This window comes from Protobothrops mucrosquamatus, unplaced genomic scaffold (genome assembly GCF_001527695.2).
Source record: "Protobothrops mucrosquamatus isolate PMUCROS unplaced genomic scaffold, P.Mucros_1.0 scaffold1921, whole genome shotgun sequence".
Taxonomy (NCBI): domain Eukaryota; kingdom Metazoa; phylum Chordata; class Lepidosauria; order Squamata; family Viperidae; genus Protobothrops; species Protobothrops mucrosquamatus.
In genome coordinates this window covers 353,051-380,240 of record NW_015388043.1, presented here as the reverse complement: position 1 = coordinate 380,240, position 27,190 = coordinate 353,051, and the positions used below count along the sequence as shown (strand labels likewise).

At 37.7% G+C, this 27,190-nt stretch overlaps 1 protein-coding gene across 1 annotated transcript in view; it reads right to left on the bottom strand.

Moving 5' to 3' along the window:
- Positions 1-13,027: 13,027 nt before the first annotated feature.
- HSD17B4 (hydroxysteroid 17-beta dehydrogenase 4) overlaps positions 13,028-27,190 on the bottom strand; it is a 56,969-nt gene continuing 42,806 nt past the window's right edge. The window contains exons 22-25 of the mRNA XM_015823581.1: positions 23,673-23,759; positions 22,107-22,245; positions 13,837-13,964; positions 13,028-13,538 (exon numbers count right to left, since the gene is read on the bottom strand). Coding sequence (XP_015679067.1) covers positions 13,449-13,538; positions 13,837-13,964; positions 22,107-22,245; positions 23,673-23,759 — 444 coding nt within the window. The 3' untranslated portion in view covers positions 13,028-13,448. The remainder of the gene's footprint in view (positions 13,539-13,836; positions 13,965-22,106; positions 22,246-23,672; positions 23,760-27,190) is intronic.

Sequence of the window (27,190 nt, the reverse complement as noted above, 5' to 3'; positions counted from 1 at the left end):
AATTTGGTAATTGGGAAAGTTATGAGTGGATGCCAGGGAACCCCTCTTAACGACATGGCAGCTGGGATATTTACAAGAATACCTTTTACTTTTTTAAAAAAGAACAAATTCTGTAGGGAAGTGTTTAGAGAGTTCTTGCATAGCGATCTTACTTTTACTAATCTGTGGGAACTGCAGCAGTTACCAAAGATGGCACCAGCATAGTGTATGGAAGTATTTCAATGGCTCACCCTTTCAAAGCCCATTGCAGCTCCAGGAGTTCCAGGCCACAAAGTTCTTGTCCTTTTATCATCCCATTCATTTTTAAAGTAATTCATTAATAAGCAATGCCAATTCCTGAAGACAGTTCTTAGGTGCAGGGAAATCTTCCAGAATAACCTAATTAAGAGCCAAGCCAATGGCTTGAAGGCAATAGTCAGCAGCATGGAGCTAGGTTAAGCTGAAACAAATGCATAAAAAGCTTTCGTTCTCTTTTGCTTCTCCTGTGTTATCTAAAAGCCATTACATGGATTACTTAAGAGAATGTTCCACTGCAATTCTTCTACTGATTTGCAGAAAAGGAGTCACAAAAACCTCTAGAAATCCATAACATTGGCACAAAAGAAAATACAAAAAGGCCTTGAGACAGACAGTGGGGATATTTTTTTCCCTTTTCTTTGAAACTCAAGCCATGAATCAATTCATATCTCTCCATTTTTCAGAAAAAGAAAAAATGATTTAGCAAAACTCCATGCAGTGATTTTATGGTGACTTTTGTATTGTTATGTCTTGATACTTAATCAAGCATCACTGGTTCTAGTCCATTTTCGAAGTCAAACTTTCTCCTCTTAGCTTCACCACCACACCGGAATTTGTCCCATTCTGTTCTGTTTTCAAAGACTTAACCTGATGATGGACAGACAGATGGTTGGACAGAATCCTGAGACCCTTTGCATAATTCATTTCCAGCATTCTGTTGGGTTTCAAAGAATAAAAACAATGCAAAAAAACCTATTCAGATGAACAATGGAAAATTAATGCAAAGCTAGCTACAGAGTAGTAAGCCTGACAGAGAAAAATGCCAGCAATCCTTCTTGGCAACACCATTTCCAGTACATATTGAGCAAATAAGAACCCAAATCCTGGGTGTAATGTGTGATTTAAAAGTGCAAGAAACAAATTTGATTGTGACATGCTAACTCAATTGGAACATTTAGCTTTGTTTAGCATATTTTACATCCTGGTTGTTTGGGACTCCACAGTGCATATAGCTTCCAGCTGAAATATTTTATATTGTGTTTTATTTTTAAATTTTATATTGTGTTTTTATATTTTTATATTTTATATTGTGTTTTTATATTTTTATATTTTATATTGTGTTTTTATATTTTTATATTTTATATTATGTTTTTATATTTTTATATTTTATATTGTGTTTTTATATTTTTATATTTTATATTGTGTTTTATATCCAGAGTCTTAAAGAGTCCAGAAGAAAAGTTCTACTTGCAAAAAAGTGGGCACAAACTCATGTATTTTCTGTGATATTTCTTTCTATAATTTTTAACTACTGAAATATGAGGGAGCATAAAAAGACTACAGCTCCCGTAATTTAATAGGAGTGCACAGAAGCAATATTTATTGTATTTGTTTATTAAACAAATTTATAAAGCTGCCCAACTGACACAGAGAGAGTCCAGGCACCATACAGCATTAAAAATCCATAGTCAAACCCCCACAATTTAAGACCCCCCACCCCACTTCTTGGTGGTGATAAGAGACTCAGACAAGCATTTGTTTGGCTCCAAATGGGGTCCCCAAACTAACTGACAAAACCACAATTTCAAGGCCTTGCAGAGAAGCAACAAGATGGGGGCCAATCTTATCAGTGGGGGAATGATGTTTCAATATATGCTTTTAAGCAGCTGAATTGGAAAACAGCTGAATTCTTAGCTGAACAGCTAACAAACTAACACCCTTTTCTAAAAAAAAATGGAAGAAAAATTATGAGGATAACCTGAATATTAGGCCAATACTAAAGGTTATCAAAATGGTAATGACTATTTTGCTAATCATTTAGTGTTTTGTGTTTTTAAAATGCTGAAAACAGGTTAAAGCTGTTTGTGAATTTCTTCCTCCACCTCAAGCCATATAATGTCCTGGATCAGCTCAGATCAAGTAGTGTTAAATAGCATTTTCCTATATTTCCTACTAATAGGCAATTGCACTGCACTGTCTCTTTGCTCCATTGCCACTTATGAACCACCCTCCATTTTCTGAATATAGAAACTGACAATGTTGTCCTCCATCCAGCACCAACCCACCATAGATGCATCTCTGATTCTGCTTTAACTGCACATTTCCATTCTGAGCTGCCTTAAAACTTCCATCTTCTTAGACTATCGTACTTCATTCCACTTTAGTGATAACCAGAGCATGGATTGTCTGCAGTGATTAAAATGACATTTTCTTCCTGGGTCTGACTGGTGCCTTGTACAGTCATTATATTCTGGGCTACCAACTGTTCTATTCTCAGCTGGTCAGCATATCCAACAATGCCTTTAAAAGCTGTGGATTCCATTAAATCTCCTGGCCACCAGTTTTCTCTCCTCTTTTGTTAGTACATCTGTACATTTACATCTCTCTGTGAGCATCCTTTTAATATTTTGCAGTCTAAGAGCTGTGGTGAACCAAAAAGCTCCTTTGTACTTACCAGAGGATAGGGGCTTTGTGCCATGCTACTAGGGGATTTCTGGGGTGCAATGAATTTGTACTGTGCTGCTGGGCCAGATTGGGGTGGCTAAGATTTCTAGGAGTGGCTGCAGCTTTCTGTTGCACTGTGAAACCCCAGAATCACAGCATATTCTTTTTTCTCCAGCCTCCTTGTACTTGCACACATGCATGCACACACACCCATACTCTCCTTCTCTGGCCTTCTTAAAGCCACACTGTAGCAACCTCCCCCCCCCAAGTCACACATGCCTTGTACCAGGCTTTCCAGGGCCTCCCCCCCACTGTAGCACTCCATGTTTTTATTTGGACTTCCCACTTCCAACTTCTGTTTCCTGCTTCCCATTTAACAACCTGCACATCTGAAATTACAAGGGCAATTGGGGCATTATGCTTTACAACTGCATAACTTAGCAACAGAAATTCCAGTCCCAGTTATGGCTGTAGTACAGAGCTACTTCATTCAGCCAATATGATAAATCTTTTACACAGGATCCAATCTGGGTCAATCACCGGGACCAAAGGTTTTGTCTTCCAAACTTTCAGACACATGCTAGAGCCCATCCACAGGGAACGTCTCTGTGTGCTTTGGGCTGTTCCCTGTGTGGTACTTATATGGTGGCTGTTGTGTATAGATTTTTAGATGTATATTGGGATGATTGGTGGAATGACTTAATAGAGAGCCATCAACACCCCAATCTACATCTAAAAAGCTACACACAACGAGCACTATATAAATACCACATGCAGAACTGCCCAAAGCACACAGAAGTTCCCCATGGATGGGCTCCATCCACAAGTCAGACAGCTTGGAAGACGAAAGCTCTGGTCCTGATGACTGACCCAGATTGGATCCTGCAACACTATCCTGGGACACATATATTCACCTTCAATCTTTTACACACTTCAAATAGAGCATTGTCATATTGCAGTCTGATATTTATCACGCACATGTACAGTATATAAAGAGTTTTCTCACATGGGGACACTGAGGAACATATAATAAAAGCAAGAGCCACCGGGATTCACAGATACTGGAAAAAGAAAAAAAAATCCTGAACAAGTTACAAAATAGTATTTCTGGGCTCAAATAAGCAGGAAGTGCTTGGAATGAAAAACTGAATCAATTGTTGCTTTATGCAGCGTTCCCCCAAGGCAAAGCAGGTCCCTGTTCATATGCCAGGTGTTAGAATAAGAAAAAGACATATGTTTTAATTTATCTTGATTATATATTATGTGGTATAAGGATGGGAAGCTAGTCAAGAAAAAAAATCAGTCAAAAGTTGCCCTCTCATCGATAGGAAAATACACATTTGTAGCACTAGTTTGTCAAGAACTAACTTGGCTGTTCAAAACAATATTGCATTTTAAGAAGAATTAACCAAACAAATCCCACAATTATGCACAAGGACAATAAAGCTGAATCCTGATTTCCAAAGCAGAGAAAGTTATTTCACATAAAAAGTACTTTGATATCAAGTATCATTATGTGTGAAGTATATAGCACAATGGGCTGGCTGAGCTGAAGTGCTTTCTTTCTTCCCATAGAAAAGATAGAAGATATGCTTTGATTAAACTAATATTCTCAGGGCTTTCATCACAGTTCCTCTCTCCTTTGCTCTTCAAATCTGATCTATGCAGTTCAAGTATTTACCTACTAGCTCTCTTTCCATAATAGAGTACAGCACATAATAGGCTCTTAACTGTAGTACTAAAGTACTATTCTGGTTTTCCTATCTCCATAATGTTGCCTAAATCAAACTTATCTTTTTCTTTCACATAAGCACCAGTCTCCGTAATACTTTATATGCCTAACTTTAGTCTTTCTCCACACTTTCCTTCTGCTACATATAATTAATTATCTGCTATCTGAAAATTAGAATTACATATTCTCTGTGACTGTAATTTCATTACTATCCTTGTGTTTTTAGGAGAAAAACAAGCATATTTTTGTTACAGATAGACCTGATCAAATTTAATTATCTTTAGCCCTCCAAACCATGTCTATGTCTATCTTTCTGGGAATGCAACCATTTCCTGCAAGGGAAATTGATGTGCTGTACCATAACCCAAAATTTATGGAAACAAAGCAAAAATTGGAAAGATTATATATTCTTCTTCTATTGTAACTCATGCAGAACTATGCAAAGTGTGTTTTAAGGACCTTAAAACTTAAACCTCTGATCTTAGGTTCAGATGGATCTACACTGAAGAGATTTAGAGAACTTCCATCAAACAAAGAATACAGTTCAAAAATGACTCCATAAATTTGGTCTGTTCTCTTAACATTCATTTCACTCAGCTATTAAAAATATAATGTATTTGACAGTTATGTTTGGAATTGCCACTGTAAGTGGTCAGAAAAAAAGACCAGTTTTAAGAACTAATACTCCTATGACTGTTGAGTCATTAACCTGCACACCATAACATAAGACTTCTTTACAATGCAGTGGCAGTGATACAAGCTCCTTATTTTTTAGCTTTTTAGTTAGATTAAAGTCCCTTTTGCTTCAAAAAGTAAAGAAAATTGGATATTTTTTGGGTGGGGGGGATCTTAATGCTTTACTACCAATCTGCTTTTGCCTTACAGTTCTTCTATATATTGTTGCATCCTTAAGGCTTGGTGGTGGAGGCGGGGGACATAGGTTTCTCAATACAAAATTCAAAAATCTCAGGGCACTATTACTACCCTGCAAGATTATTGTACAGTTTCTCACAAATAACCTAAAGCCCTCTGTAGATGGCTATTCACTTTGCTAAAGCCTCAAGGTATCAGAGCTATGCAAACATTTTGAAAAAGCTCTTCAGAATACCGTATTTTTCTGTGTATAAGACGCTATTTTTTCCTGCAAACATCCTGTTCAAAAATCAGGTGCGTCTTATACAAGTGCAGCGTCTTATACACGAAAAAATAATGGTAACCTCCGCAGCCCAGGGTATGCCTGTGTGGGTTCATTACATACCGCTGCCATGCTGCCTGGTGCAGGAGGATATCGCTGGCCCGAGATGACGCCTGGATGGGGAGAAAGCCGGCCCGAGATGCCACCTGGTGCTGGAGGATCGCGCTGCCCCAAGAATGCCGCCGGTCCCACTGAAGCTGCCTTCTATGATCCGTTTTTCACCGGCGCAGCTCAGGCTGAAGCCACAAGAGGCCCGGGGAAGCTGCCTCAGTACAATGATTGACAGCTGAGGAGGTGGGCAGGCTAAGCCCGCAGAGCGCCATCTGATTGAAGGAAGTCGCCTCCCTTGTGTGATGGCATGGCCACTTGTTTTACTGCCACTATAGATGTGGTTTAATATTTAAAATGTTGATTTCTGAATTTTTGTTTAGAAAACTGGGGGCCATCTTATACAAGAGTGCGTCTTATAGACAGAAAAGTATGGTATATGGGAGCTTCTTTTCAAATGATTGAAGTAGCTACATATTTTTACAAGCAACCATGGCTGACTCAGGAGGCTGCTTGTGACTGAACCTACATGCATGTGGCTTGGAACCAGCTTCGTTAAAGTTTTTGCATAATCATAAAAGACATATACATTTAAATCAGAGCTCTGAAAAAGGGAAATGTCATGCCTAAGGCATTTCCACTACCATTAAATACTGTATTTATTAACTTTTAAAAAACTATTGCTTTCCTAAGCAGAAAGAAAGGGGGAAAGATGCAAAAACAGTTTACAAAACATATAAAAGACAAGCCAGTTTTTAAACATTGCTATAAATAAACTATAAGCATATCGAATAATATTGAATAATTTTTCCATTACATCAATAAAGAACAAGTTCATAAGCAGAACGTGGACACATATCATCAAAGTTTTAAATCCAGGACAAAGTAATCCCATTGTAAAACATTTTTTAAAATATCCCATGCTAAATAAATCCATCATCCTTCATATATTGGTATATTTTGGTATATAGTTCAATATCATATTCATGACTTTATATTTTTTTGTTATAATATTTTATTGATTTTCTCATTTTACAATTGGATATTTAAAAAGCAATGTGATGACTGGGTTGCTGAATAGTTCAATAGCGTACATAAGTCTTTGGTATAAATCTCATATTACAGCATCAAATATTTCCTCTCTTTTTCCATTATTATCTGCTATCTCATATTGGGCTAGTACAATTATTATTATTATCAACTAAATAGAAACATCTTAGTTACGGTTATCAATAATTTTTAGTTTATACATATCTTAATTGCATTTGTATACAATCAATGTCCTGTTATTGCTTTTTTCAGATTTTAATTTCCCATCAATATTCCAATTAACACTATTATTTATGATTTCCAAGTATTTTATATTCAGGCGACCAAAGTTTCCCTTATCTCAACTTCTCCCTTTTTCCATTTTCATAGCAAAGTCTAATATTCTGGTTATACATGTTATCTATTTAATTATAGTATTACTCTGTTTTCTAAAAATTATCTATTTCCCACCATGTTAAACCATCTAATTAATAATATGGTATCCCCTCTAATAAGTCAAAACCATTATAGGTATTGTCTGGGTTAACCAATAGTTCAGTAATATACATAATTTTTTAGTTTAAGTCTAATATTAGAATATCAAATACTTCCTCTCTCTTTCCAATAATATCTATTATCTCATATTAGGCAAACAAAATTCTTATTTTCAACTAAATAGAAAGATCTTTGTTACATTTATCAATAATTTTTAGCCTATACATATCTTAATTGCATTTGCACTTAATATCCTTATATAAACAATGTCCTATTATTGCTTTTTCCCCTCCAAACTTTAATTTCCCATCAATATTCAAGAAAACACTATTATTTATGATTTCCAAGTACTTTATGTTTAGGTGACCAAAAGTTTCCCTTATCTCAACTTCTCCCTTTTTCCCTTTTCATACCAAAGTCTAATAGTCTAATTACACATCTTACCTATTTAATTATGTTACTCTATTTTCTAAAAGTTATCTATTTTCCACCATATTCAACCATCTAATTAATAATCCCCTCTAATAGGTCAAAGCCATTATTTTCTTCAGCCTTACTCTGGCTTTCTTCCTTTGCCAGCTAACCTTCCATGTCAGTTCCTTTGAATCATCAAATAGTTCTCCCTCTATTTTTATATATATTATTTGGAATAAGAAAGACCATTTGGTTGAAGTTTTTTTGGAAGGACGAGCCCATTGGTATTCATTAAATCGCCTCCCTATTACTCCAATTTCCCACAATTGTCCTGATAGGTTTATCTTCCATTCAATCTGTTCTTCCTTTTCCTCAAATATGTTCTGATTTCTTAATTTGTAAAAAGTCTTTTCCATTTTCAATGTTGTCATTCCCTTTTCTGATTTTTCTGTTGGCTGGGTCTGTTGGTCAACTGGGTGCTCTGTCTTAGTGTTTAGTTGTTCCAATTTTCTTTTTGTTTTCTGCGTTGTTAGTTCTTTGCTTGTAATCAAGTTCTGGGTTTGTATATTTAAGCTAGTACATTGTTCCTTTGTGTTGCTTCTTATTTTGTCACAAACTGAAAGGATGGTTTCGTGTATTGATTTCAATATGGAAAGGATTTTTTCCTGATCTTCATCCATATTCTCTTGATAGTATGTTAAGTTGAAGACTTTAGAATCAAACGTTAAAAATATTTTTTTGTCTTTTGTATGGGACATTTATTTCACATTTTAGAGGTGGTCTTTATAGTAGAAATTGTTTATCAAGTAAGAGTTTATAATCCAAGATGTTCTGTCATCTCATGTAATAACATATGCTTCTCATGCAGGGAAATAGGAAGGCAATTCCCCAAGTATAGCTCTGAAAGTCAGTACAAGTTTACATTCATAGTTCAAGCAGGCCAGATAAGCCGCCCAGAAATCCCTTCTTTGCGGCTAGGTTTTTCAAAGGTGTTAACTATCAAGGTCAAACAAATTTTACCTGAAGCCTGGGCTTCAAGCCAAGTGTCTTTTAGGCAATAACAAATTGCAATACCATAATTCACCACAAGATGTCACCAATGCCGTTTTAAGCTTTTTAAGTCCAAAACCTATATGGTGGTTTTTCAAGTCTTTTTTTTTTTTAAATTCCAATAAGAAAAAGAACACTTTTAGTCCCTAAGTTTCAAAATAATATACATCCAATCAGATTAAAATTAATCTTATAGTTGCTCTGTTTTCCCTACGTAGTTAGTTGCCACTTTTCTTAGAGGTGGGGTAAAATTTCCCTTCCCTCTCTCCTCACAGGGGGAAAAATGCTTTGGGCAGCTTTTACAGGAAAAAAAACTTAGAATTTTAAAGAGAGGATCAAGTCTCACCCAGTTTTATCCGCGTTGCTTGGTGGTACTTTTGATGTTGGCTGTCAGCAGCTTAGTGACTGGCCATATTAATATGGCGGGGTCATTTCCCCACCGGTTTGGAGGGCTTTCCCGGATCAAACAGAAGGGCTGCTGCCCTCCCGTGATAAAAGGGGGGTCCCCTCCTTGGTCGTTGCCTCTACGGGGTGACTTTCGACCCTTTCCAGGGTCCCCAAATGGAGTGAATTCAGACACGAAAGACGGCACTTTTCTTCCTGCATCCGCACCGCCGTGATGCCAAGCCAGAAGTCCATAAAATCATATTAACGAAAAGTATAAAATGATACTTTTATCCCAACAGCTTCCATATTTGTCTGTAATGCTGGCAATCCAATTCAATTTTCACTAACAAAAAAAGCCAAGTCCCTGCCAAGATACAGAAGGTTATGGCACTATTTTCTAATTATGCCTATTGTGGTTTCTGGAGTTGAGTTCTTGGGTCCCACAGAGAAACAGAGGTCAAAAGGAAGATATTTTCCATATTCAAGATTTTTTTTTCGTGTCCAGCGAGATCACCACTGGCAATTTTAGTTTTTCTGAATGTATATTTAAGATATCAATTACTGTGGTATTCTAACACCATTTGTGATTTATTCCTCTATTATGAAGCCAGATTGTTTAGGGTGGTCTGTAAAAAAGCAGTACCATTTGCTAGAACAATCTACATGCCAAGATAATCATTTAAAAGGAAATTTCCATAATCAGCGGTCTTTTCCAGAATTCAGAATTAATAAACCACATTAAACATAGCTGAGGAAACTTTATTCAGACAAAGTAAAGAAGCAAGGCTTTTGGAATTCTTTTCAATTCTTTATATTCACCGTGCTCTGACTATCAATTTATATGTGCTTGGAAAGTTGATGATTGCTCCATTCTCAGCTCCCCTTCCTTTCCTCCTTATGGGGGGGAGGGAATTTTGGACATTTTCTGTACATTAGCCCATTTGAAGTACCTCAGTTCAAATTGTTGCTCTAGGATGTACCATTTTGCACAGTATATAGTATATAGATAAAGACAGTGCTTTCTGAGATCAATGTGGGATAGTAGGCTATACTATAGATTTTTGAAACAGGGCAGGATTTTTGTAATCAATGGAAATGGAAAGCAATAAAAAGAATAAAGTTTCAATTCAGAATAAAGTTTCAATTCAAGCTTGTGCTACAACTGCAGTAAATGTAAGTATATACACTTCTCCACAAAGATTGTTAAAGACTTTTTTTAGTTCAGTATTATGAGGAATGCTTAAGAATCATACATCATTCTACAAGGCAGATCCTGTAAAGAAGTCAACTAATCTTGACAACTTTGATTTTGACACAGTTTTAAAATCTCTAGCACTTTAGTAGTATTTTCAAGCAGATTATATCTAGTTTCCTGTGAATCAATCACTAAGGATTTTAATTATTTTCTGATTGGATAAATTCAAAGACTACAAAAGATGAGTACTTTTATAATGGCAGCAACTCTATATAACCCTTTTCCTCAGTTACTTTGGGCTAAGAATAAATTCAGCAGAAGCTAAAGCTCATAATTGTTCATCTTATTCAGAAACTCCAATTTTCTTTAGATCCCTAATTTGTCACAGCAGAGTGATTTAAACAAAGAGAAAATGACTTTTCTACTAAACAATTAATAAAAAAACCAAAGATATAAACCCTGGGATAGAACTGAGTTTATTGATTTGTCATCATATCAAGTAAAGTTAATTATCTTTTATCTTTTAATCAGCCCCAATAACAAGGCCTTCTAGGTGGATTACTGAATTATTAACATAATAAAGTGCCAAAATATGAACACAGATTTCTTATTGTAACCCTGCACTTCTGCATTATACATTCACCATTTACAAGCATACTATTTTTTTTCTGATCCTGGTAAAAAACCTTTTATCCAATATCTAGTTTTTAAGAAGAATGATTTTAAGTAATTTTCTCCCTAAGATTTGATACGTTGAAGCTAGTTCTTTTCTTAGAATTTTTGAATTGCTTTGCAATTTGAAGATTAGCACCTACAGTATCTTGTTTTTCTTCTGCACCATACAGGATCAATATTCATCTCATCACCTTCCTCAAGCTATTCCCTGCTGTTTGTCTTTTTAGGAGGGTGTGGTTTGAGAACTGGGGCTTGGTATATAGGTCAGACACAATCAAGCAAACTCAAAATTCTGACCCCAAAATAAATTAGCTAAGTCTTTTTCTTTAACTTTGGTCTATAGAATACATGCAATACATCCTACATGGTCTCTACTAGACTAAACCTAACAGTAACTATAGTTGCCCTTCCAGTTTATTACATATTTGCATGTTGTCTTTTATTCTTATGAAATGAAAGCAACTTGTTCATTCCTTTTCACCTCCTGAAATCCTCTGTGTGCAACTAAATAGCTGTCTTATGTGCTACAGAGATACTTTTTAAAGTATACCATCCATTAAGAGCCATGTTGGCGCAGTGGTTAGAGTGCAGTATTGCAGGCTACTTCTGCTGACTGCCAGCAGTTTGGAAGTTTGATTCTCACCAGCTCAAGGTTGACTCAGCCTTTCATCCTTCCGAGGTCAGTAAAATGAGGACCCAGATTGTTGGGAGCAATATGCTGACTCCGTAAACCGCTTAGAGAGGGCTGTAAAGCACTGTGAAGCGGTATATAAGTCGAAGTCCTAATACTATCCATTGTACGTATCTTGCTAATTGTCTAGCTTTTCCCAGCTAGAATTTTTCCTGCAAGCTACTTTTGATTAAAGATCCAAGTATCTGCTTTTCGATACAGATGCATAAGAAAGAGTATGTTCTAAACCAGGGGTCTTCAACCCCTGGGCCGTGGACTGGTACCGGGCCGCGGCATGCCAGCAACCGGTCTGCACAAACAAGCAAAGCCCCATCCACAGGATGCAGGCAGCACATCCACAGGATGCAGGCAGCACACAAAACCACGCCCCCTCCAGTCCATGGAAAAACCTTTCTCCACAGAACCGGTCCCTGGTGCCCAAAAGGTTGGGGACCTCTGTTCTCAACCATTTCAAATAGATGTAATCTGAGCGCATCTGCATATCTTATTTCATTTTTCAAGAGCAATTTTAATGGTTATAACATTGAATGTGAATAGCAGGATGAAGTGCTTGATGCTATAACAGAGGCCAGAAAGAAATGAGCCACACACAGGAATTTCTGGGAGGCAGAAATGATATGAGATCCAGTAACTTCAGCATTGATTCAATGGCAGAAGTTAATCTCCATAACTATTGTATGTTTCAAAAATGTACTGTGATTTTTGCTGCTGGGTTACTTGAAATTCTTTATTATGACTTGTGTTCCCAAACTATTAAACTAACAAATGATGGAAGCTTCTTTATTGGCAGGGTTCATACATTTTGTTAACCTAATTAACTTTGATTTAATGAACAAAATATTTACCAGAAGTTACATAATATGCTAAACAAATCACATTTCAGTTTAGCACTATATGTGAACTAAATCTATGTCTTTTTGACACAGGTTAATTAATCTCTGTTAGAAACTCAGATTAAGAAATGAAGAGGAACAAAACAGGACATGGCAAACTATAACATGTAGGGGAAAAAATAGTCTCAGCATTCTTCTATATGACTCAATTATTTAAAATTAGAAATCTGTGAGCAGAACCAAATATATAATTATCCCTTCTGAATAGCATCTAGTCAATCAAGTTAGTTAGTAGTTCCTGTAATCCTAGGATCTACCATAGGCTAGAAATTAATACACCCATTTCCAAAATTCTTCAGCTTATATAATTTTTTTCTAAATAACAAATTATTTTATTTTAGTCTTTATTGCAGATTGCAGACTCACCAAGCATATCAAAGTAAAATACAATAAAATACAGCCCTCCTATCTCCTTAATATAACCAGTAATCAATCCCCAGTTAATTTCCTTTTTAGCAAATGATGAATTCTATAGCTAAGGAACTAATTAACTAAGAAATCTGTTTTATGCCACTGACAGAAAAGAAGAAACAAAATCAGGTGGTTAGTATCAAACAAAGTTTATTTACTTATAGTTAGATTTCATAAGAAATATATTAATTGCATTTTAATTAAAGAATAAGAAAGAGGCATAAATCAAGTATCCCCAATAAGATGCTCTCACAGTAAATTGTATGACAAAACCCCATCAACTGCGATATTAAAGACACCAGCCAGAGGATGTCTAGTACAAAGCCTTGCAATATAGAATAAAAGAGAAGAAACAGTAATATAATCAACTGTCTGAATCTGCAAGAATCAAGACTATTTTCATCTTAGCAATGAAGTGTTTTGGAAATTATCTAATGCAGAATTAGTATAACATTTCAGGTTGTTCTAAAAATGAAAGAGCTGCTTCTTAGGCCTTCTAGTTGAAATTGTTTCCTTTTTGCTTCAGAAGATAAATCATTTCAGCAAGAAATTCACAGCTTTGCATATTTTTGGAGTATCGTCTCCAGTTTCTGGCTCAGCATGATGTTTCCTTTAACTTTTAGTTTACCAGAGATGAATGCCTATAGTAGGAAAAGGAAAGAAAAACAATTAAGTGTGCCTGAAAGTGGCACCTCCGAAACCGTTATAAGCGACTACGACCAAATATGCAGTAACCACAATTATGCACATACTTCAACCGCAGCCAAGTAAAAGAAATAAAACCAAACAACATTATGACTATTTTCAGTATCCAATGTGGTCACCTTCATTAGATAACTTGCCAAGCTTATGGAGCTAAGTGTAAATGCAAGCTGGTTATTTTCATACCGATGTTCTACTTAATAAGTCACAACTTGCTGCAAACATTTGTATGTATACCTTCTGTGGATTGATCTTGCCTAGTACTAAGTTCATAAAGTCTTCATCTGACATAGTGAAAATAGTATCAGCTTTTCCACGGGTAGGTCCTTGGTATACCTCTCCAGAGCCATTCTTTAAGTCTATGGCTGGTGGGAAAAAAGATACCAAAAAGGAACATTAAGAGAAGGAAGAAATGTGAACTTAATTATTTAAAACTCTATGCAGTAGCATTGGAAGGGAAAAAAAATAATGAAGAAAATCAGAGGAAAAGCTGCGTGCTTCCTGGGAAACATATTATTCTACCCAAAAACTTTAGATCAAGGTGGGTGTTGTAGAACATGACAGAATACTAGTAACTGAAGAAAATGAGTTTAATTTATAAATTGAATTAGTTTTAACAGATTTTTAAAAACTATACATTAAATAGGAAATAATATAGCTACAGAAATTATGAAAACCACTCTCCTACCACTTAGTTTCAAACTTCTAACCATAGACTTCTTAATTTAATAAAGCACAGAAGTAATAACATATATAATTATGTGCATCCCATGCACTCATTCTGGTCATTAATCATTCTAGTTTCTGTATTAATATGCTAACAGAATGGTTATAGTTAAAGGACAAATGCAAAGCTTTCCATACTGACTTTTCCCCAGGTACAGTATTTAAACCTTTTCATCTCATTCAGATTATGATATGCTGGCTAAATCTCCAATTTCCCAGAGACTACCTTCAATTACGTATCTCAGTTAAGATATTGTTCACACGCTTTAACAGTTATTTATTCAAGAAAACTTTCAGAAAAAGCACTGGTATGTTCTAAACTGAGTAAGACAGACGTGGGGAACATTTAAGGCCTTTTCTTTCTTAACTAATCTGAGATATAGGCTGAACTGGAAATGGTGTCTTTTATCTAAGTAGCTAAAACATATAAGGAACTGTTGCTGGAAATGTGTATGTCTAGTCTAATAAAGAGAAGGACGAGGGTTGACATGATAACAGTCTTCCAATATCTCAGGGGCTACCACAAAGAAGAGGGAGTCAAGCTATTCTCCAAAGCATCTGAAGGCAGGACAAGAAGCAACGGATGGAAACTAACTAAAGAGAGAAGCAACCTAGAATTAAGGAGAAATTTCCTGATACTTAGGATAGTTAGGAACAACCTGCCTCCAGAAGCTGTGAATGCTCCAACACTGGAAGTTTTTAAGGACAGACTGGACAGCCATTTGTCTGAAATAGTATAGGGTTTCCTGCCTGAGCAGGTTAGACAAGATGACCTCCAAGGTCCCTTCTAACTTTATTATTATTATTATCATCATCATCATCATTATCATCATCCATCTGGAACTTGAATCAATTCAAGTAGAATCTTGTCATCTTTCAATATGAATCACAAATTCAAATTGAATCTTGGATTACTCTAATTTGAAATTTGAATAGCATTTTTGCTGATTTATTCATTCACAGTGTATGCATCATATGACATGAACATATTCTTCTTCTCTGTAATCCTCTAACCAGCGAAAGTGGCCAAATGTAAATAGTAAATGAACTGGACAGGCTTTTCAGAATTTAGATTCAATGTCTACCTATCCTTAAATGTGTCTATTACCCACTGGGTATGCAGCGACTACAGCTTCCAATTAAGTAAAGGAAAAATGCCATAAAGAAAGGACCCATGAAGTTAATTAAAAAGATTGTGTTTTGGCTTATGATTAATGACTGTAAATAGCTGTAAACAGATCTTCTAGTTCAATATGCCAATATCAACTATGTCAAGAGCAATAGCCATAGAAAGTCATCTGATTCGACCTGCAAGGGCAGAACATAGGACAGAGCCCAACCCACATCATAGGTTCTTTGTACCTTCAAGAAGCAAGTGCTTTTATTTAAATTTAGTCTATTTAAAAATGTTATTCTTCTTTATGGGCTTTTTTGCTGGTACTTTTCTAGATTATCTAAAACTCAGTAGGGAAAGTATTATTTCTAGCTGAGAATGGATTTTAGGAGGAGCCTTTCTATTCTATCACCTCTTATTATATTTTGACCGCACAGTATCAGCAGTAGGGTCCTTCACGTTTTTGTATTCTGTAATCTCCCAGGATTTGAAATGGACACCCAACATTAGAACCATCCTTAAAAAGGCACAACAAAGAATGTTCTTCCTGCATCAACTTCAGACTGCCCTAGGAGCTGCTGATAAAGTTTTACAGAGGAATTATTTATTGAGTCTGTCATTTGTACTTCTATAACTGTATAGCAACCAAACAGGACAGGTACAGATTCCAACGGATCATTATTATTCTGTTGCTTTGAATGTACACTGAGAGCTTTTGCACCAGAGACAAATTCCTGGGTGTCTGATCACACTTGGCCAAATGAAGTATTCTAATAATTCTAATTCTAATTCTAGCTGTGGTGGTGCAGGAGATTAGAATGCAGTATTGCAGGCTAACTCTGCCCACAGCCAGGAGTTCGATCCTAACTGGTTCAAGGTTGATTCAGTCTTCCATCCTTCCAAGGTCGGTAAAATGAGGACCCAGATTATTGAGGGTAATATGCTGACACTGTAAACTGCTTAGAGAGGGCTGTAAAGCACTATGAAGTGATACATACATCTAAGGGCTATTGCTATTCTGTTCTATTAATTGGTGCTCACAAGTGCTGTAAAACTGCAGAATGGAAATGAAATATACAAAGGCATTTGCTCAGATAGCGGGCATAAATTACTCAATGTTAACTTTTACATTTGAAAAAGAGAGCCATGGCTCTACAAATTATTAAATATTTTTTATCATTCACAGAAATATGCTGAATTTTCTCCACTGCATTCTTACTGAAAAAGACATAACCATACAACACTCTAATCAAGTAGCATATTTAATAAGTGTTTTTTCACAGTTGTGATTGGGAAAAACAGAAAGCAGCATACATGTATTATTTTATAAATATTTAAGGAGAAATTATTATTTAATTTCGATTTCCTAAACTCCTGTACATTACAGACTTTCTTCAGTGAACACACATGCAATAATGCAGTATTTTTTGTTGTTGTTGTTGTTTTCTTTAAAACAATCAGTTTCACAAGTATCCTGAATGTCAGCCAAGTATACCTCCTTTCTTCAAGGAATACCACTATTTCTCAAAGTGTCTGATTTTTAAAGCCCTATTTCTTGCACAAGATGTACTGCCAAAATGATCTATTACAAGGCACCTAAGTTGTCAGGTATCATGACGTTAGCAATGGAGAATGTTATGACAACATTGTGTTCTGTCAATCCCTTTTTACGTCTTGCAGATTTTCAGAACTATTTCTTCTCTCACCCCTTACAAGGAGTGCAAAAGACATCATAAGACAACACTTTGGACGCTGCCTTAATTTGTTCCTACGAGTAATATTTTCATCTAAACTAATTTTATTAAAAAAAACATTTTAATATATTTCAATGCACATGAAAAATCTGCTTTGACCTGATTGATTAGTTTCTTTAAAATCCTGCTCCATTTTACTATAACAATTGCATAATACACGTACTGAAAGGGCTAAGTCGTGTTACTCATTTTGAAGAACGGAGCTTAATCAAGGTTAATGAAACAAAAAAATAATTATTTTTTGATAGAACTGTTTTGCTAGAGGATGTATGGGTAGAAATACTGGAACTTAGCCAAATACAAATTGTCTATGACAAGCGCATATTAATAATTTAATGGATAGGAATATAAGCAACGGTCAAAACACTATTGGGCAGTATTGAGTTTCAGGATTTAGTCACTGTGGTCTAGACTAGGGGTAGGCAACCTTGGCTCTTTTATGACTCGTGGACTTCAACTCCCAGAATTCCTGAGCTGGCTCAGGAATTCTGGGAGTTGAAGTCCACGAGTCATAAAAGAGCCAAGGTTGCCTACCCCTGGTCTAGACAGACATCATGAAGTTTCACCAGAAACTATGACTACCTAGATCACACACAACTGAGAAGGAATTGACTCAGACTGTTGCAGATTGGTGAGGACTTTATCTCCGATTGATTCTTTGTGCCTGATCTTGATTGGTCATTTTAATGCTGTTTATTCCTGATTTGTCCATTGTTTATGCTAGCTTAATTTCACCTGCACTAGTTGGAAATTAATTCAGCTAAAGACCAGTCAAAAATCAAATATTTATTTTAAAGCCCAGTCATTTTGCTCACTTGCCTAGGGTCTGTGCAGAGACCACCTTGCCTCTGAAAATGTCAGCTAGCCTTGCCTTTGAAAAATCAGAAAAACTGCTGTCCAGATAAACCTGGAAGTTCAACATTGTCCAACAGATTTTAGCCATGAAAGCCTATACCAGTACATACTCAGGAAATTCTATCATGTTTTCCCAAAAGTAAGGCCTACCCCGAAAATAAGCCCTAGCTTGATTTTTGGTGGTGAGCTTAATATAAGCCTTTCCCCAAAAATAAGGCCTAGTTTTGGGACAAGGCGCACACCTAAAAATCAAGCTAGGGTGGGGTGGGGGTGTGGAGCTGCCATACGGGCCCCGCACCCACTTACCTTGCAGCCAGGCCTCTCTTTACTGGCCCAGTTCTTCTGTGGCATCTTCTGCAGCCAGACCTGCATTTCTCAGTCACAGGCCTTTCCAGAAGGCCACTGCAGCCAAGAACCGAACTATGGTTTGAATCCCTAGCTCGGTATTCGGCTGCATAGGCCTTCTGGAAAAGGCCTGACTGCAAAATGCAGGCTGGAATGCAGCTGCAGAATGAAGCCGTTCTTCAGCCCCAGAAGAAGTGGACCAGCTGGGTGGGGCTATCCGTGCCAGAGGTGAATATAAAAAACAACCCCCGAAAATAAGACCTGGTGCCTCTTTTGGAGGTTAAAAAAAAAAGACCTGGTCTTATTTTCGGGGAAACACAGGTAGATTCACATTTCATTTTACCCACAAAAACACTTGGTGGCTTGGTGTCTGCTAAATCATAGTCTCTGCTTATCATCAGCAGTATAGGATCATATAGTAGTACAGGCCAACTATACATAGTTGCTGTTTAATTGAATTTACAATGCATATGTACAGCACTGCTTTATTGGTGTTCATATACACAAAGTTCTGGACACTTGAAAGATGCTGCATAAATATAAATGCTAAATAGCTTCACAAAGCTAGTTAATCATCAGGGGAGGGAAGGAAAATGGTCCTGATTTAAACAGGGTATGCATGTTTGGGGGAGGGAGGTGATGACAAGGAATTGTCCTGATATATCAAATGCATTTCTGTGCAGCCTGCAAATAAAATCTTATTATTATTAAAATAAACTGCTAAAAGTTTCACAGTGAAGAATTCCCACTCCCATTGCAAATATTAATTCTAGTTCACATACTCCAGCCGCTAAGGGACACTAATGAAATGAAGAGGTTGGCGTGATATGAGGGAGGAGGCTACAGACAATTGCACAAAGCAATAAAAGCTTTTTTGGCAGTCATGAATTTGGGAAGAATAAAATTATTGGGCATGTCAACCAGAACTGCAAATCATTTCCTTAAGGGCTTTCTCCCCCCATCCCCTTCCTGACATGCAGCCCAAGGACACCAGGCAAAGTTGCCAGAGTCTCAATCACCGCCCACAACAGCTACAAGCTGCAGGGTCTCTGAAGCTAGCCAGAGCTGTCAGCAGCCACAGGGCCCAGAGCAGCAGAAGACCAAGGAACAGTGACAACGCAAAACAAAGGTAGGCTGCAACACACAGTTAACAATACAAACAAATTTAGCAGGTGAGGCAGGAAACGAGAAAGTGCCAGAAGCTAACATCTGCAGTTAAATTTTAGTTTACTAGTTATTAACAACAGAGGGCCCAAGAAGAGAGGTTGTGGGAAGTGACAAAGACTCTGGGACATAAAAACAAACAAGCAAGCATTAACCAAAGTTAACAAACAAAAATGGAGAAAAAAATACACCCAGGTTTGTTATCATAAAAATGCCACTTTGAAAGGGTAAATTATAGCTAAAATTAAGCTTAGCCAACTGCCTTTTCTAATTGCTACATAAATTCTCCCTGGATATTATATGAAAGAAAGGCAGAATTTAGGACATAATAATGTTTGGGTCAATCTATCTTACGTCTGAATTGAAATATCAATTAGCCAGAGCCTATGCAGTTTTTTTCCCCCATCTTCCTTGGAGAGATGCTGACCTAGAGGCTTCACCATATGACGCTTTGCTTTTTAAAATGGAATGGAACTGCTCAAAAGCAGTAGTTCAGAAATATTTCTGCTTTGGGCCTAAAGACAAGGGAGGTCAATTCCCTAAATAATAATAATAATAATAATAATAATAATAATAATAATAATAATAATAATAATAATAATAATAATAATAATAATAATAATAATAATAATAATAATAATAATAATAATAATAATAATAATAATAATAGAGAGAAAGAGGAATATTTCAAGGAGATTCACTATCACCACTACTATTTGTCACTGCACCGTTTCCTCTGTCAACAATACTGAATAACTCAGGCCATGGCTATCAAACATCAAAAACATCTGCCAGACTATTCCACCTCCTTTACATGGAAGGTCTGAAGATTATTGGAGAAACTCCATCTGAAATAGAATCGCTGTTCAACAATGTCCATATAGATAGCCAAGATATTGCAATGGAGTTTGGCTTAGACAAATGTGCCACACTCACTATCAAACAAGGAAAAATATTGAAAACTGGACGAATCAAGATACCCCAGGAAAATAACATTAAGAGTCTGGATGACGTTGATTACTAAAAATACTTGAGTATCCTTAAAAGCTGACAACATCAAGCAGAAGAATATCTGAAGGACAATGATGAAGATGCACTGAAGTTAGCATATCAGGAAGGCTTACTGACTAATGGAGAGACCAAACTAGCTCACAAGAAAGACCAAATGAAGAACAGAATGTAGGCACGGGAAAACAAAGCACTACATGGCCAGTACATTAAAAAAAATAGCTGGGAAAGCAGATAATAAGAAGACCTGGCAATGGCTAAGAGCAGGAAAGTTGAAGAAAGAGACCGAGGGATTAATTCTGGCTGCACAAGACCAAACCTTAAGGACAAGTGAATACAAAGCCAGAATTGAGAAGACAGCAACAGACAGTAAGTGCCATCTATGCAAAGAAGCTGAAGAAACAGTGGACCACCTGATAAGCTGCTGCAAGATCACACAGATTGACTACAAGAAGCAGCATGACAAACTAGCAACAATGGTGCATTGGAAGATCTGCAAGAAATATCATTTGTCTGCAAGCAAGAACTGGTGGGTCCATAAAAGAGAGAAAATCATAGAAAATGAAAAAGTTAAATTGCTCTGGGACTTTAAGATTAAAACAGACATGCACCTGCCACATAACACCCCGGACTTAACAATTGTTGATAAGAAAGACAAAAAAGTCTGGATTGTGGATGTGACAGTGCCTGGAGGCAGCAGAACAAAAGAGAAAGAACTGGAGAAGATAACAAAATACAAAGAACTACAAATAGAATAGAATGAGTATGGCAAAGGCAAGCAAGGGTAGTATCAATAGGAATAGGTGCTTTGGGTACAATCCCAAAACAACTGGAGCATCACTTGAACACCATTGGCATTGACAAATGCCAAATTCTCTATCAATCAATTGCAAAAGGCAGCTTTACTGGGAACAGCTTCCATCCTGCGACAATATCTGTAACACCATCAAACATTCATATCTGCCTATCCCAGGTTCTTGGTAAGTACTCGATAGGTAGACAAAAATGCCAAACCCAGTCTGAATATCTGGTTGACTGTATGATAATCAATGATGATGATGATGTTAAAGGTTTACAATCTTGTGGACCCACATTACTAGCTGTCCAGGAATACAGCAATCAATTATTAATATTATTCCTTTAAAATAAGGTTTTAGTCAAAGGCAAAGTTTGCTTAATGTGAGGACTGCCAGTATACAATATAGCCCTGGAAAAGAAAATTATGATAACAGCAAAACAAAACATAGCATTCATTCAATTATTAGATTAAAATGCTGCCTTTCCTTCATAAGTTCAAGGTTGCACAAATAGAACTCACATGTCTATTTTTTTCCTGCAACAAATGTATGTGACAGAGATAACAACTGGCTCAAACTTATGAATGTCCATGGCCAACAAAGGCACAATTACAATTGTCAGTTCCAGGAGAAGTGAACATTATGTTGTTGCTTTTCACGTAGTGGGATTTAGAAACAAGATTCATTAATTCCATTAGAGGATAAAATAAGATGCTCCATAAATTAATTAATCTTGCAACTTACTCCATTGCACTGCAGGCTTGTTATTCTTATTGATGTTCCACTGAAATACAGCATTTACTTTCTTCACCAGCTCATTTCCATCTTCTTTGATACGGCGACCAATTTCTTCAAAAATAAGGTCGCTCTGCAACCCTGTTGCCTAGCATATAAATTGAAGGTTCTCTGAGAGATATTGCAGTCACCAAATCACCCAAGCTCACCTCACATCCATATTATTTAAGTCAGCCACTTTTAAATAACATTATAGCCCCCTTTTTAAGGCGTCACTAATAGTGATTAACTACACTGAAAGAGAAATGAGAACAATATGCTGCTATTCACTAAATCAGGAACAGTTCAAATAATTCACACCCTGGTCATCTTGTGGCATTACCTATAAAGCCTTACATGGCATAGGATACAGCTACTTGAGGCACTGCCTATCTTCCCTAGTATCGGCCTGTCCACTTGGGTCCAACAGGGTTTCTGTACTCTTTCCTTCAATTGAACAATGCCATCTATCTATCAGGATGCTGGAAGTTCTGTCACAGTTCCTGCCCTGTGAAATGAGGTTCCTCCTGCGATTCAGGTAACTGTCATAATACTAGTATCTTGGAGGGCCTTGAAGACTTGGCTCTTTGCCCAGGATTTTGGTTAGGAAGGGCATAGCCTCTTTTGAGGAGTAAGTGTATAATTTGTTGCTGCCTAGTTTGTTCATTCATGTTTTTTCCACTTCATCATTTATTGCTGTATTGTTTTAGAATTTTAATATTTTCTTAATGATCAACTCAGCATTGGCAATTGAGCAGTGTACAAAATAGAAACAGGTAAGAGAATAGTAGAAACATAACAGATTTTAAGGTAAATCATTATGGAAAACTACTGGATAGATAAACTTTTTGCCTATCGAACAGCTTCTAAAGAAAATAGTATTTTTTGAACATTGTAGCAACCAAATAGTGTATATTGGTCCACTTATAGACTGGCATCTATCAATAGAATGCATTCTTCATATTTCTGTCATGAATCTGTGTACCTCAGGGTGTAAGATATCTAAATCACTAAAATCACTAATTGTAAATGCTCTGATACACTTCTGGATGTAGCCCATTTAAGTGATATGAAACAAAATTTTAAGTCGTTTTTTTTAAACCGAAATATTCAGATTATCCTCCCTTTCCATTTATATTCCCAATATCTCATTCACCAAAGAAAGTACCAAGTGATGCCAATACTATTGAATTGAGAATACACTGTTCTGATATGTTTGCATATTATTAATAAGCCTTAATGCTTAGCTGTAGAAAGGATTCAATTCAGAGAACACCACATACCTAGCACAAAGAATATGAGTGGCTAAATAAAAGTGGCTTCAGCAGCTTAAATAAATCTCTTCTTTGTCTAATGCAGAGGCAGAATCTCACAGAGCAAATAAACAGATATTGGCTACATGTAAACAAGCAACACAATTTGGCTTTTTTGTGGAAGTACAAATGCTATATACAAAAGTTATTGCTATTGTTCTGACAGAGAGCACACATAAATCTGGAGGCCATCATACCAAGAGGCTACTCATGTTTTTCCTACCTTAGGTTCTTTAGCTGAAGGCTGCATAGAAGATAACACGAGATCCATATATGCTCCTACAACTGAAGCATCTCCAGTCTCTTTGACCTGTAAAAGGAAAAAAAAAATGAAGTGGGTTTTTCATCTCCATAACATTACAATTACAAGCAGGGTTACTGCTATGCTTCATGTCAACTGAGAAATCCTCTTCATTCCTTTCATTGGACAATTTAGATCCACAAACAAAGCCACAGTATTGGGGAAATGAAAAAGTGAAATAATTAGAAATCATAAAAAGCAAACCCTCCTAAATATAAAACAATTGCTTGTACAACTATTCATTATGATAATTCAAATAACAGTTAATGAAAGAAAATCTACAATTCCTGACACAATTATGGATAAAACCCGCATGCACAGAAAAGAATCACTTCATGTTAAATGTAGATTTATAAAGAACAGCTGCACATTTTAAGCACACTGCAAATGGAACAACAAGCTACTAGCATTTAATAAACTGCAGCCATTTAACTTGGAATCTGTTTTGTTTGTTTCAATAAAATACGCTTTAGGTTTTTCAAAATCTTTATTTACCTCAACAGCTCTACAGCAATAGCTCTTCTCAGTTTGCTGTGGGCTTTTAACGAAAATACAGGAAGGAAATGCGTTTTAGAAAAATAGAGATGAATGAAAAATAAAAGTTTGGGGTGTGTGATGCCAAGGGACTCCAAGCCAGAGGCAGTATCAACAAAGCCTATTTACATGGATCTTTTTTTTTAAAGGCCAACCAAGTCCGAGTGCACTTTTTAAGAGAAAAAAGATTCAAGCACATGAAACAGGAGCTTTTAAAAGTTATTTTAATTCCTTTTCCACAGATTTTTAATGTAAGTTTAAAAGACAAGACAAACTCTTTAAAGCAGGGGTGTCAAACTCAATTTCATTGAGGGCCGCATCAGCATTGCGGTTGCCCTCGGGGGGCCGGGTGGGTGCAGTCTACTGGGTGGGTGTGGATGGAGTGGGTGTGGCCTACTGGGTGGGCGTGGCCAGCTCTACATCATTCACGTCAAGGGTGCCTGTGGGGGCCTGGGCAGGAGTGGGACAGATCTGAGGGTCTCTGGCAGAAAGGGGTGGGACCAGGGCAAGTGCCAAGGCATGGTCCACTGGAGGAGCCTCACTGTTCCTCTCAGGCCATGTGGGGGGGGGGCTGGATGGTGGTGCGGGCTGCCGGGAGCCCTGGACAGCAGAGGTCAAATGCCCAGCCTGATCCTCGAGCACCCACGGCACCAAGCCCAGCCCCACTTCCCCAAGGGGGCGCCCAGTTGCACTTACCTCCTCAAGGCTGCTGCTGCTGTGCTTGCTCTCCTTACCCAGGTTGCTCATGATGGGTAAGAGGGAGGCCCATTCCTTCTCCATGGGAGAAGACCCGGCTTTGTACCCAAAACTTCCTTAGCAATAGGATGGGAGACCCCCAGGATAGGCCAGGAGGAGGGGGCAAGGGGATGGTGAAAGGGCAGCAGGGCAGGATTAAGGCAGGACTTCCCTCAGACCCTCCCTCTCCTTCTTTCCTTCCTAAGTACAGAGTGGTGGGAAAATATTTGAGATGAGAGAGGGAGAAAAACAGGCAAGAAATGCAGCTGAGGAGGTGCCACCCTTAGTGAGGAATGAAGAAATGCACCATCACCTGGAAGTGGCCAGCACATGGCCCTCACCTACTTTACATATCTGGCTTGGTGGGCTCTGGGGGAGGGGATGCAATGAGCAGCGTGAGAGTCAACGTTACCTACGCAATGCCGTCCAGCCCCCCCGGTTTCGGCAGGCAGTGAGGCACTCTCCTCACAGTGCCGAGAGGCTGAACCAGGCAGCGCAAATCTGAAAAAAAGCATGATGCCACCCAGCCCCCAGCCTGCCCGGTTTTGGCAGGCAGCGGGGCGCTTTCCTCACAGCGCCGAGAGGTTGAGCCAGGCGGTGCGAAGCTCGCCAGCTTTGCAACTTGCTGCCTGCTGAAACTGGGCAGGCTGGGGGCTAGGCAGCATTGCACTTCTCATCAGATTCACGCCACCCGGCTCAGGTCTTGGCACTATGAGGAGAGCGCCCCGCTGCCTGCTGAAACCAGGCAGGCTGGGAGCTGGGCGGCCTTGTGTTTCTTTTGGGATTTGCGCCATCCGGCTCAGTCTCTCGACACTGTGAGGAGAGCGCCCCGCTGCCTGCCAAAACCCTTCCCCCTAGAGCCCATCAAGCCGGATATGTGAAGTAGGTGAGGGCCATTTGCTGGCCACTTCCAGGCGATGGTGCATTTCTTCATTCCTCACAAAGGATGACACCTCCCCAGCATGCACCCAGGAGGTGGGGACGACGCGGCAGGGGCTGTTTCCTCGCTGTTTCCAGACGGCCTTGTGGACCTAAGACTGAATGCATTTCAGCATAGATGGCCATCACAAAATTGTACATTGGCTCCCGGTCGGCCTGGGCCAGGGCCAGGGCCAGGCAGCAGGGGCCGTTCCCTCACTGTTTCCAGGATGGCTTCGTGGGCCGCATCCGGCACCCGGGCTTTGTGTTTAACATGTCTGCTTTAAAGCAATGCCAATTAAATTGTTATATAAAGTCCTATGAAATAAAAAAGAGAAGTGAAGAAGAGTATGTAGTAATATGGCAGAACACATAAGGGTTCTCATGCCCCAAATCCTAGTTTCTGGTATATCTAATTAAAAATAAGGATTGGGGAAGTGATTAGAAAATCTTTTTTTGAAACCCTAGACAGCTCCTGCCAGCTAGGGCAGGTAGTAAGATCAAGCACCTTACAATATAAAGTAACTCTAAACCAGTCCACAAACCGTGCCTAAGAATAATATCATTATGGCTCCAACCCAATTTTATCAATGGCCATACATGCATCTAGACCAATATCTAGATATTGATTTTAATCTTGAACATTGCTTTTCTAGCCCACAAGAACAGGAGCTTCACAGCTAGGAATAGAGGACTACCTAGAATGCCAGAGTTATGAAATTATTCAATTTTGAAACTGAAAAAAATACTTGTGTAAGCAAGCTACCTCAACCTGGTACCTAGACATATGCTGGGCAACTCGTACTATTCTTGGTCATGATGATTGGAATTGTAGCACAGCACATCCAGAAGGCACAGTGTAGGGTTAAAACAGGTTACAAAATGGAAGAGGAGTTATTGTAGGATACACCACATACAGTAAATGCTGGTAATTAAAGGGAATTAGAAATCTTAATTATATTATAAAAATGTTTTTAATATGTTAGTATTGATTGTCCAAAAATAAGATATGAATAATATGAATATGTATCAAAATCTATGGGCCGAATTTAAATATATGCCTACATCTCTCTACTTTTCATCAAAATATTCCTTATGCCATATCTAGAATTCTCAAGATGCTGTTTTAAACAGTTTTAACTGTTATACTAAAAGAAGTTTATGTTTATATGTTTAGGAAGTCTGCATACAAAAAGAAGCATGTTAGCTTCTTCTGTTTATTTTCCAATGAAATCGGTGAGATTTATATAAAC